Source organism: Chrysemys picta, chromosome 3, assembly GCF_011386835.1.
Source record: "Chrysemys picta bellii isolate R12L10 chromosome 3, ASM1138683v2, whole genome shotgun sequence".
NCBI lineage: Eukaryota > Metazoa > Chordata > Testudines > Emydidae > Chrysemys > Chrysemys picta.
This window is the reverse complement of record NC_088793.1, coordinates 121,852,941-121,866,653: the sequence shown is the minus strand read 5'-3', so window position 1 is coordinate 121,866,653 and position 13,713 is coordinate 121,852,941. Positions and strand designations below refer to the sequence as shown.

At 41.6% G+C, this 13,713-nt stretch overlaps 1 protein-coding gene across 6 annotated transcripts in view; it reads left to right on the top strand.

Moving 5' to 3' along the window:
* The window catches only part of PRKN (parkin RBR E3 ubiquitin protein ligase), a 1,174,462-nt gene that overhangs the window by 612,755 nt on the left and 547,994 nt on the right, over positions 1-13,713 (top strand). For all 6 annotated transcript variants that reach the window (XM_065590384.1, XM_065590382.1, XM_065590383.1 and 3 more), the window contains one exon: positions 11,332-11,447. In XM_065590384.1, coding sequence (XP_065446456.1) covers positions 11,332-11,447 — 116 coding nt within the window. The remainder of the gene's footprint in view (positions 1-11,331; positions 11,448-13,713) is intronic.

The following is a 13,713-nucleotide window of genomic DNA, read 5'->3' as shown; positions in this document are numbered from 1 at the left end:
GAAGTACCTTAGTTCGAACTTACCTTGGTCCACACTCGGCAGGCAGGCTCCCCCGTCGACTCCGCGGTACTCCTCTCGCCGAGCTGGAGTACCGCAGTCGACGGCGAGCACTTCCGGGTTCGACTTATCGCGTCCAGACTAGACGCGATAAGTCGAACCCAGAAGTTCGATTGCCAGCCGCCGAACTAGCGGGTAAGTGTAGCCAAGGCCATAGTGTATGGGGAGAAGAGAACATTAATACTGTATGTCTGCAGAGTAAATGAAATATTTGCTAGCAAAGTTACATAAATTTACACTACTGTTTGAATCAGCAGTAGGTCAAAGTTCACTGTGGCAGTACTAGGGTCCACATGGCGACTTAGTGCATGGCAGGCCAGTGTGTTGTGTATTCACACCCCAGCTTGCTGTGCACAAAGTCTCCAGGCCAACGAGCCCTTAAACATTTGAATTGTAATTTTCATTACTGAATGAAAAAGAAGGTATGGAAAACTTGAACACAGTGTGTTAACTTCCCTCCCTTTATTGGGCACCTCTCTCAAAAATATCATTTAAAGGAGTGTTTTAATTCTTTCTTTCCCTCCCGTAAAGGTCAAAGTTGATATATTAACTGAGACCAAGGATACACTATCTTTACAGCCTTCATGAGGAATTGGCAAAGGAGACTCAGCCTAAAGAGCTTTTATCAAGAGTATCAGACCTTTCTTCTTCTTCTTAGCCCGAGGCATTCTGAGGAGGGCAGTGGGTTCAGACAGTCACTGCTCAGACAGAAAGCAGATATTGGAGAGAGACTCATATTTCTTTAATATTTTTATGCCTCTTTTGTCTGTTGTCAAATTAAATGCATTTTGTACTTCATAAAGGCATTTAAACTGAGTTACTCAACTCCTTATTGCCATTCTTCTAGCTAAAGGATGTTTCAGCTTAGCGTAGAGTTCAGCTTAATTTTCAGCAGTCTATTAACAAGACTTACTATACAATATTCCATGTCTCCTGGGTCATCAGTTTTTTCCCTGCACCCCATAAAGGCATCTGTTTGAACGTTCACATTTCTGACAGCTTATGTGAATTGCTGTACAGTCCTCTTCACTTCACGTCCTACAGCAGAGACCCTATGGATCTGAAAATCTGGGAGTGGGGGGGAACTTGTCAGTGGAAATTTTTATGAAATATGTTCGTAATATACACAGTATCCTTTTGGTCTCATTTCCACTGACTATTCTATGCTATAGATAGCTGATGAGCTCATGTTTTTTTTTAACTCTTTCCTACAAACTGAAAAATATAATGAAAGAAATTATTATGTTTTTAATTGCAAACAAATGTTGGCCAAAAAATTGATTTTTTTGTAGGCTTTACATTAGCACTGGCAGATGAATGGTTAATGTGACTGCAGTCTCCTCAGTCATAAGGTTAGTAGTGACATTCTGGTAGTGCATGGGTCTCTTATGAAATAATTTTGGGCTTGATTATAATAAGGACCATTGGCTACTCTTGGCTTTAGGTTGGCAATTTGATTCAGGAGCCAAAAGTTTTGGGGGATTTTTTTGTTTTGTTTTCCTTCGTGGGGCTCAGTTTCCAATCTCCCCTACTTCATTAATGCCCTCATTCTCATTTATGGAAAGTGGCCCAGACTATCTATAATAAAATTATAGGAATATCACTCTGAAGATTAAAATGTCTGAGTACTGTGAAGCAACTGAAACTGCTACAAACATGGTTGAGAGCTCTTTTTGTTCAGAATATCACCAGGTTCAGTCATGATTGGGAGTCGTGGTCTATTACCATCCATTTTTAAAAATCTCAGCCATTTTGACTTTATGAATCACACGTGTGCGGTGTACAGCTATAGTAAGGTGTAGATCTCTGGCATACCAAGAGTCCTAAACCATTGTGATATCAGAGGTAACTCAGCCAAACACCACCCTTATTTGACTGCTTATTTGCATGCAACACATTTCATTGGTTGTATGTGGGAGACTGTACTGATGGAGGGAGGGGAGGTAACTTGGTCCAATGGCGGTTCTTTAAAACCACCCACACAATACCCCAAACATACACTGCTCCTCACAGCAGCACACACCCTCCATTTATCACCAGCAAAAATCAACACAAATCTTCCATGATTGTCAGTGTGTGTGTCACTCTGAAGCCCTGAACATGTGTTGAGTCACTGTGAAGTGATGGAAACAGATACAGGCATGGTTGAGAGCTCAGTTTGTTCAGAATATCACCAGGTTCACTCCTCAATGGGCAATGTCATAGCTAGATGGACTGCTGGAATATGACTTCATGAATTACATCCATGAGACAGCACAGGCTTTCAGCTACAAGGTATACTATAAAAGAATACAGGTCTGTCGCATCTTACGCACATTTAACATGCGCGATTTCAGCTTTACACGGTCGGCAAAAACAAAAAAAAAAGAGAAAAATAGCAATTTTAATACTGTACTTGTAGTGCAGGCGATTCCGCCCGCCATTCAACTCAATGTAATTTTGTCTATACGCGGTTTTCGCTTTACGCGCTAACCGCGGAACAGAACCCCCGCGTAAGATGACACTCGCCTGTACTCCAAATTAATAGATGCCTTTTTAACACATTGACTGATACATAGTAATCAATAGGAAAATACTGTAATGTACCAACCTGTTTTAAACAAGAACCAAAAAGTAGCAGAAAAATAAAAATTAACAAAATAAAATCAAAAGTAAAGAACCTCTTAAAAATCACCATCAGTGAAATTCTGCCCCATGCAGAGCTTGATTGATGCAGAATCCCTGTGGTCGCCTCTTACACAGAAGGAAATTCATTCCTGGCATTAGCACCGCTCTTGATGTGGGGGGAAGAAACATATTGCCAAAGCACCAGTGCTGCTGTTATGGGTAATGCATGCTCATTGTGATTCCATTGCTGGTATCATTTGATGACCATGGTTTTTACACACAGCCATATATTATATATTATATCCCTAATGAATGTTTTAGCTAAAAATTGTTGGTAGTTGGACTGGTGCCAAATGGATTGTAATAGCCTTTCTTGTCTGAAGAGGAGAATTTAAAAACTGACTTTGATTCCCAAATGTAAAGGAATTTGATTTCATCCTATTCCCAATATCTCTACATAATAAAACTACCACATAATTTAGTCTTAATTAGTCGTACCCACCTCCTAAGTGACCAGGTTTACCATAACAGATATGTGAAAGGTTGGAATTGAAATGCATTTACAGGGTGATGTAGAGAAAATTCATCATGCTTGTCTGAAAAAAAGTGACTCAAGCTAGTGCTATGAATCCCTGACTTCATAATTGGTAAATTTACTCAAAAACATTGAAGGAAAAGAAGTTCACTTTCTTATTTCCCTAGGACTACATGAAGAACAAAATGTAATCTTTTCTAAACCACATTTTAAGTACATGTGGGATTTATTCTGCAGTATAAATCATTGCTGTTTTTTTTAAAAGTATACTCAAAAACTTGGTTCATACATGTTTTGCACAACTTACCGATGTATACAGTAAATTGGATGCTTAAATATCATCCTGTAAATGTACCCTATGTAAGATCCTTCTAAACCACTGGGGTACACACAATATAATATAGTATAAACTCAGTGACATTGATTTTTCATGTAGAGCAGGGTGGGTTTTTTCAAGCTCTTGCAGTTTTGTTAATGCAGAATTACACAATCTTCAGAAAACTTACTGTAAATTCAGGCAGTTTGCATGAATTCACCACAGTTTGCAGCCGATGGCACAGTATAATGATAGTTGAAGTCTGACTCATACAGGGAACAGTTAGAATGACACACTACATGAGGGGGAGCTCAGTGACACTACCTTGAAAAATGAATATTTCTTCCAGAGCCTGTCTGCTCTTCTGCATTTCCAGGGTCTGACTTCCTATGGTTATAACTCACTGTGCTGATTTCCTTTTTTCAGTCACTTGGCTGTATCTAGAAGACCGATAAGTGATTTTATCTTCTATTCACTCACTCAACAATTGGGGGTGTTTCTCATATTTGAAGAAGTGCAAACTCTCTTTTGCCCGAGTCCTATGTAAAAGATTTCCCTCCTTTTGCAAAACTCCTAAGGATAGATCATTTCTGTTAAATTTTGGCACCTTATGTGATAGACATGAGGTTCATGGAGGGTAGATATTAGTAACCATAAGCATTTTTTCCCTGTACCTCTCAAGATATAGTCTCAGTGATACATAAGTGATAGCAGGAGTGAAGAGAATGAAGAAAATATATGTGAGAACAGTGTCAATTCTTTTCTATGTTATTAACAAGTCCTGCCAAAGAGATGGCATTTGCAGTGTTAAGTAGGGGTATATAATTACCAGGGTCTTATGCCTGAAGGCAAGAGCCTAATATATAGTATTCACTCCAGTAAGAGAGAAGAATGACCACAAAACTACCCACTTTAGAACTTCAATGCAGCACTAAATTTCGTAACACATTCTCAGTAATTTCTTCACACACCCACTCTCACACAGACATAAGCAAACAACCAAAACCAAATTATACTTAATCAAGGTGTTCCTACTACAGGATGGAAGTGCAGGCGTGGGGAAATATTATTGTTGCTATTTTCAAATACTTGGGAAGTGATCAAATATCACTGTGATGGGGACTTTATAAATCCTTTGTAGATAGTCCACAGGAGCCTTCCTTATGAAGGTTTTCAGAAGGGCACCGTATATAACATAGTATAAATTAAGGATAACAGCATAGAGTGATGATAAAAATGTGGTAGTTTCAAGCCTGGATTAACCACTAGGCTTAATAGCATTGTACATAGGGCTCTTGGCTTTGTGGATTGTGCAATTTGGCACAATGTGCTCATCATGCACGGGCTGAAGAGTCTGAGGAGAAGCAGACTGTGACAGCAGTCCTTGGGCAGCAGTCTGCTCCTTCAGGAGGAAGAATACAGACCTCACACAGCCAATCCCCACCCTCTTGAAGCATAGATCCACTTGCCAGGATGTGGAGGGTCACTTCACCACACCAGTTCTTGGAGCAAATTGGGCCCTTCACCTCCTCTGCTGTCCATCCCTCCTGGTCTTCAGGAGGGCTTCAAGTGGAATACAGCAGGAAGGTGTTTAGTTTTGGCCACTGGTTCTCAGGAAAGCAATGACTGCTTGTCTGAAAGAGAGTCCCAGCAATTCCTTGGCAAACCTAAGCGATTGAACCCAAGAGACCTGACAACCTAATGGGAACAGTTACACTGGCATACATGAAGACTTTACATTAAACATACAGAGTAGGATTTTCACTCCTGGCGCCTGTACATTGGATAAAAGGATGCTAAAAGTCCTGGATCCAGCAGCGGAAGAGCTCCAGCTGGTAGAAGAATTTTGGAGAGTTCTGAGATATCTTTTCAAAAGCTCCTCACAAGCCCTGGTGTAGGGGTTGTGCTGGGGGCATGAGAGGTATGTTGGCCTTGGGGAGGCTGCTATAGTTTAGACTGCCTCCCAGGGCTGTCTAAATTTCTCCGGGGGTTGTTCTAGTCCCCTGAGGCTGCCCAGAATTGGGAAGGTGCAAATTGGCTTAATTGAGCACATAGTTGCCTGTAATTCAGGACACATTTGCACAAAATTTTCTGATTTATATGGTTAAATTGGATGCTTAAAATATCACCTGATAAACATATCTTATGTATAAATGTATCTTATGTAAATCCTTGTAAACCACTACTTTATACATACCTGAGACGAGATTACATTGATCTTTGGCTGTAGCTGAGGACATAGTTGAGCCCATGGTTTTTGTATCCTGAAAGCAATGCAGAATGGTTTTTAGTAAAGTATGTGTGTGATGCTGTATTAACCCACACAGGAAGTGAATTGGTTAATGCAGACCTGAGGCCAATTAAGATACCTGGTTGCACTTGGCCAGGCCCAAGTAAGATGAGTCTCAGCTGGATGAGGATCTGGGTGGTGTCGATAAAGGGAGGAAGTAGAAGAAGTGTGGTGGGTGAGACGGGCAGAAACTTGTAGTTTCTCTCTGGGTAGTAGAGAGCACAGGAACTTTAGGAGGGAGTTTATACCCTGGCCGTTATGGGAGAGGGATAGGCGGGGTGTAAGGGACCTTTGAAGCCCAACTGACAGGCAGAATGCTTTGGGGAAATGTTTGGAATTGAGGATCCTGTCAAAGGCAAGAGGTGGTCCCTGATAGGCCGTGTTCTGCGGAAGAGTTGGGGAGGACCCAGGATGGTTTAAAAATACAAATCCAGAAGAGGGACTGAAGTTGCTTTTGTTGTAGTTTGTGTTTTGCTTTTGTAGCTTTGTTAAAATGCTCCATAGAGAAGCCCTGAAGCCACTGCTCTGACAAGAGTGGAATGAAAGAGGAACCCTGGAGGGACAGAAGATGTCTTATTAATGACCTGTGTTGTGTGGAACATTGTCCATGTGACATTGATACCCCAGAAGTGACTTGTGAAGGGCCAAGTCTTGAGAAAAGAGACCCCCACAGGACTGGAGTAACTGTTGGCAGGAGGTGCTAGATAATGAATGGGTTGCTACACCAGGCTCCCCCACTCCCAATAAGAGCTGCACTTGCAGTGAGTGTACTTTTTCATTGTGTGTGTGTGTGCGTGCATGCGCGCACATATATTCCCCATTATGTATAACAAGTCATGTAACACTCAACATACCACATGCGTCAGTATGTGTATTCCAGTCACTTTTGCAACTATTTAGGGACTTCATTCACAGGATATGATTTACAGTACTGTGCATTCCTTCCATTTTGTACCTTTTTGTTTCTTTGAGGAGGCAAGCTTCGTAACTGGGTTATTTTCATTATGTTGCTGTTCTACTTTCAACATGGTCATTATAAAGCACTTTTTTTCTGCAATTTTTCTATCCCAACTATAAATGCTTTCTCTGAGCTAACACATGGCTCATAGGCTCTAAACCTAGGAATGAATTCTTTAGATTTTAAAACAGTCCTTTATTTTTATTATGATCTTTTTTTTTTAATTGTGGTTTACTCTATGGGTTTCCTGCTCCTAATACACTTCTTCTAAGGCTAATTGTGTCTTTTATTATTTGAAATAATACTTCCAAAATGCCTTTCAGTAGATATCGTAGTGTTTTGCAAATACTGTATAGTTATGAGTGACAACACACCTTTGCAGGAAGTCTTTTAAAGAAATGCTCATAAATTGATAAACTGAAGAGATAGGGAGGTAAGTGATTTTTCCATAGTGACAAAGAAAGTCAAATGTAGAGCTGGGAATATAATCCAGGATTCTTGACTGCCCATCCGTTGCTCTAACCTCTAGACAACACTTCCTACATCCCAAAGGTTGAAATGTGAAATGGATAAGTTACTTCTGAAAATGTTCATGAGGCGATTTTTACATGTGACTAGAACAAAATAGCCACCACAGTATTGTAAGAAATAACCCCCCAAAAAATAGAATGCGTCGTTCTAGTTGGCAGATAGCTATTAGCTTTATTGGTTTGTCTGACAGCATTGTTTTTACTGCTCTGTTTTTACAACCTGTGAGGGTTGTGACTTTCAAAATATAGTCACTGTTCTGGATTTGCATCTTCCTGTGATTTGCTTCTTAGTATTCTTGACAGTTTCATCTGTCTGATTGCAGGCATGTATTGGAATATTAATTCTCTATCTCCTTCCGTTTGATTTTGGGTGCATACTGAGGTCTGCATGAAGTCCATTTTGACAATGGTCATCTACTTGTACTCCGCAGAGAGTAGGTTGTAGGCTATTCTGTAGCCTGCTCTCACATTCTCACTGTATATTTCTTCATCAAACTTACAGAATCAGAGGAAGTTCTATTCTCTCTCAACAGAAAGGATAGGGAATATCAGAGCCGGCTATAGGCATAAACAGACTAAGCAATTGCTTAGGGCCCCAGTCGGCTCAAGGGGGCCCCATATTAATTATTATGTGTTGTGCGGCGGGGGCCACAAAATATTCCTGCTTAGGGCCGCCAGTGGGCTAGCGCCGCCTCTGGGGAGTATCAAGAACTTGTAAAGCTATTAAACTTATATACTAGATTTTGCACACTTTTGTCTGTGAGGGCATAGTTTATGATTGTTGGCAGTGCTTGCAATAAAGCAAACAGATAAAAATAGTATTAAATTCTGTGCCAAAGAAATAAGGATGCTTTAAAAAAAAAAAAAAAAAAAGCACAAGACTCTACGTCTAAAGCCATTTCATGTGTTTTAGAGCTCGCCATTTTTATTGCTCAATATTTCTTTTTGCTTGTGGACAAAAACAAGGTATATTACTATTGGGTGAATCACTTTTACCAAAAGTTTTCTTTCTGTTCTGTATTTTCTATGCCCTTAGCCTCCCTGCTTTGGAATACTGGGTGGTCAATATTCCTTTACTTGTATAAATAGAGTGACCACAGTACTCCATGGTATTGGGGAAGTGAAGTAGTAAAGCAAGCAGAAACTCACAGGACTGAATTAAAATAAAAAATCCAATTTGTTTCACTCAAACAAAAAAGTCAATGAATTAATGCAAAGATTGAAGAACTATATATAAAAGAAACAAGGTTTAAAATAGAGGCCCCAGTGCAGCAAGATACGTAAGCACAAGCCTAACTCTGAGCATGTGAGTAGTTTCACTGACTTTAATGGGCTATTCACATGCTTACAGTTAAGTTTGTGGTTAATTTGTTTGCTGAATTGGGGCCAGAGAAGGGGGGAAAAACAGAAAGGCAAAAGCTCATCCAAAAGGGCCTTGGAAATACTTTCTCCCTAGGGATCAAAATCCAATCTTATGGAACATTATATGACCATGATTTAGCCCCCAGTAACTGTTGACTATATGTAGCATAAACATATGCCAGTGTGCACATTTAAAACACAACCCCCCCCCCCCCCCCCAAAAAAAAACCCACCTGTAAAACCAAGCCCTATCAAAACAAAACACTACATGAGCGGTTCTCAAACTGTGGGGCGGGACACCAAAGTGGGTCGCCATCCTGTTTTAATGGGGTCGCCAGAACTGGCATTAGACTTGCTGGGACCAAAGCCCAGCCCCGCTGCCCAGAGCTAAAACCCAAGGACTTCAGCCCTGGGTGGTGGGGCTCAGGTTACAGGCTCCCCCGCTTGGTGCTAAAGCCCTTTGGCTTGGGCTTTGGCTTTGCCCCTCTCCCCCCAGGGTGGTGGCGATCAGGCTTTGGCTTTGCACCTCCCCCCCCTGCCTCCCCCGAGGCAGCGGGGCTCAGGCAAGCTCAGGCTTTGGTGCCCCTCCTGGGGTTGTGTAATAATTTTTGTTGTCAGAAGGGGGTTGCGGTGCTATGAAGTTTGAGAATCCCTGCACTGCACTATTGTGAAGGGACATGTGCCCCACATTGGCAAATATAGGGTTAACAGGGAGCCTGAGGGACCAATTAGTCCAATCTGTGGCAGAAGGAGGGGAGATGCTAAATGACAATTAGACCCAGCTGGAGAGAACCAGACTGGATGGTTCTGGTAAAGGAAGGACTGCAGGGCCAAGGGAGGAGACCTGAGAGAGCAGAGCTGTGGTAGGAAGCTTGTACTCTGGGCCTGAAAGGAGACGGCAGCAGTGGCTAAGTGTCTCTAGGCAGCTGCCAGAGAGGCTTGGGGATACCCTGAGAGAGCTCCTTAGCAACAGACTGAGAAAAGCTGCACGGAGACAAGACTGGAGGGTGCAGCTCTAGGATAGACACTTGTAAGCAGGTAAAGATAGGAAGCAGCCTGGGGAACCAGTGAGGGATCATGAGAAACAGACTCTTGCTGCTTATCATAAGGGCTCTGGGCTGGAGCAGAGAGCAGGCCTGGGGTCCCTACCAGGCACTCACAGGAAGGGCAGTGTAAGCCTCAGGAGTAGAGGGACGAGGACTGTTAAGCCCAGATCAGGACTGAAGGCCTGCTACGTGGGCACTAAGTCTTTGGATGTTTGGTTGGACTTTGTGGCTACCCTGGAAGCAATGAGGCTCTTAGCCTCCTGGGAGGAGGGCTGAGTTGCAAGAAGGAACCAAATACTGAGTGGCCCAAGGAACTGCCCCCGGAGGGCAATGGACTAAAGGCAGCTGCTGTGCCATGACCACCAATGAGGGGGCACACCAACCAATGATGGATCCCTCTATACTCAAGGTTCCCAGATTTTTTTTTAGCTGTGTTTCCCCTCCCCCTCCTTCTCCATGTGAGTCACATAACAGTGCTCCCTTGTGACTCCTATCCATCTGGGGCAGAAAGTGACTCACTGAGCAGTGTGGACAGCTCCCTCCTGGCACGGTGGCAGGACCTGGCTGGCACAATTTCCTGAGGAGCCCATGGCAGCATTTAGTGGACCGGGGCTCCTTCCCCTTCCCTCCCTACTTCCCAGAGCCTTTCATTCTCACAGGGTCCGGTGGGTTTAAAAATGAAGGACTGTGGCTGGCTGGGTGTCCAGGGCAGGGCACCAGTGGTGAGAACGTCCCCCCGCTCCCTGACTGCTGCAGACTCCCTGTGTGCTCTCCCTGCAGCTGCCCTGCCTAGCCAGGTCACCTCACTGGCTGCAGCCCCATGGCCCACCTGGCACACCCCTGATAATCTCATTGTGTGCCCCCCCGCCCCCCAGGGGGATGAGCCCCACAAACCAGGATTCAACACTATACCCACAATCTTTCTTTTCGGAAGAGGATGAAAGGGAACAACTCGCACAACAGATGTTAGTCATGTTGCTTAATGGATTACTGGAAGGCACTCCAATACTGGGCTGATGAGGGTGATATAAGAAGCTATATAGAATAAAACTAGTCTAGAATAATTTAACTCAAATATAATGGTTAATGTAAAATGTGTTCTTACCTAGGGAGCTGGAGCTTCTTGTTAGTGTCACTGGTAATACTATACTATGTAGGCTTCCATCATCACAGAAATAAGACCAATCTTCACTTATTTAGAGCCAGGAATTATAAATTCTATCCTTAGTTTTCATATGACAGTAACTTTTGTGATGAAAATTTGAAGGAGAGCATTAATATGTTACAGTGTATAGCATTGTGCATCATAATGCCCGGACCTCTGTGGTGTAATGTAATACTTTTCCTCAATGGATCCAGAAAATCATACGGTGTACCACTAATATTGAAACTATGCAGTATGGGGGATATAGCCTTCATTAGGGTTTTTTTTCCAAAGAACAAAATATATGCCTAGCAAGGAGTTTTTGCTGAGAATTCATTCTAAATCATTTGTAACGAATACCTCCCTTTACTGCTGGCAGTGGTGATTTTTTTCCCTGCTGTCTCAAATGTCAACTAGACTAAGATAAAGAGAAGACATGAGCTACAGGTATGTAATCTTCTCTTTATCTCTCCTTCAATATTTCAGGAGTTTTATTTTAAATGTGGAGCACACCCAACTTCTGACAGTGAAACATCTGTGGCTTTGAACCTCATTACAACAAACAGCCAGCATATCACATGTATAACATGCACAGATATTAGGTAAGTACTGTGTAAAGTATCACAGACACACAAATTTCAGTGCTTCAAAGTACTTATTTTTGCAGAAGTATTTCTTTTTCCTGTTTTTCTTTCCTGCATTTTTTACTACTTTGGTGTAATGATAGACTATGAGTTAAATTTTTCTAATTGTGTTCTTCTGTTTTGCCAACATAAATAAGATCCACTTTTTGTAGAGACAGTTGAAATGCAGGTGCAGATCTGATCACTTGTGCCCTTAAACAACTGCTTGGAGTGGACAAGATAGTGGCACACATAATCAGACTTGTACCCATAATTCGTTTTTGGAGCATAACATTTTGGGCCAAATTTCTGAGTGCAAGAAATGTTCCTATAAAACGGGAAACTGAGCCTTATGATAGACCCCACCCCTTCCTTTAATTGTTCAATATAGCTATGCAAAATTCCTTTTGATGCAAGATCTAACTTACAAACTGTCCACAGTTTGTGATATTCAATATCATAAATTAGAAAAACTCTAACTATAAATATGTGGATTAAAAATCAGTTTCTTGTCAGTGATTTTAATACAAACAATCAAATGATTTATAACACACTTTCCAGTAATTGATTTCAAGTGTCTGGTGCATCTGATTGAAAATGTGTTATCTTATCCCTCAATTTTGTCTTTAATTGATTTTGTGATCTTAAAGTAAAAAGGTAATATAACATGCTTATTAGGGAAGCAAGGATGCTGGTACGATTACTTTCTGATTATTAAATAGAAGTGGCTTCCAAACAAAGCTAGTCACTAGATATCCTAATTTTTTTCTGCATATTTTCCCAGTGCATGTGCATCTGTTTATGAGAAATATTGGAGAGGCATCACATAACTGATAACACCATACTATTCCCTATAAATAATTATTATATCTCAGCATTGAGTGGTCTGCAGCTTGCAAGTGTAGAAATGTGCAAGTTTTCAAAATATGCAAAGCCAGGGTTCTTATAAGAGATCATGAAGGGTGAGTTAAACTATCTCCAAATAGTTTGTCTAGGACTAAAAAGGGATTTCTATAAATGAATTCCTGATTGAAGATAATGGGATGTTCTTAACTCATCCCAGACACAGTGCAATATACTACATTAAGCTGTTTTTCAGTGCTTGCATGCTGCTGCATTGACAGAGTCTGACTGGTTGCTGACAGTAGTTGACTGAAGAAAATGAGTATTACTGATAGGCTAAAAGATAAGTGTGGTCTGAAAAGGGTAGTATGGTGTCCATCATGTCACATATACTTGGGATTTATAACAATGTCATCTGTCTCTTTTAAAATTCATTTTGCATGCACTCTGTAGTTTATTACTTTAATAACTTGTCCCAGTGGTTAGCCACTAATGCCACTCCATAGGTAAGGTTATGATTGTGAGCCCTACTCCCCCTCCCCCTCCCGCCCCCCGTAAAATTGACAAACAAAGGAATATCAACATCAAATTTGGCAGTTTAGTTGTAGGGTTCTGGTATAAATTTTCTATCAAATTTGAAATGAGGGTTTCCTGAATTATGACACACTTAAAACAGAGCTGTTTACCTGAGTTCATGGAAGTCCTCTAATGTCCTCTCCCCACTTTGTAGCAAAAATCCAAATGAGGGAAAGAGATAAAACTTTGTTTTCTGCGGTCGTCTAGTTGAGTTCTAGTGCCCAGGACCAAAATTAGCTGATTAAACTGTATTTTTAAATATTAGTAATAGTATAAATTGTAATGTCAGGAAAGGCATGTCTGCACCCACTGTTTTAAACAGAGCATCAAACAAGTGCTGGAGACCTAAGCTTTAAATGTTTTTAAAAAGTAAGTTTCTAGCCCTTTTCCCTGAAGACATAGGTCTCCAGATATGGACTGTTCACTGTGGGGGTGAGGTGAGGAGGGGTAGAGGCTGTTCGGTCAATGGAGAATTTTGGCACCCAAACTAGAATTAATCAGATAAGCAGAAACAATCGACCAGAGCTAGAGAACAGCGTGGAAGACATTGTTTATAGATAAGTTTATTGAATTGATCCATTTGACAAGGAATGATGGGGGGGGGGTATACCTGCTCGCTATACTCCCCCCTAGTTCCCTCTTAGCCCCAGAATTTCTGTCCTGCTGATCTCTTAAGGTGCCCACTTGCTTTGATTTTCAAAAATTTGCAGGAGAGGTGATGGGGGTATTTGGGGAGAGTGCCAGCATACCAGTGGTCCGGGCAAGAGAGCAATAGGGTGGAGGGAAGGGGAGCATGACGAGAGAGCACTCCACCCCTTCTGAAGAC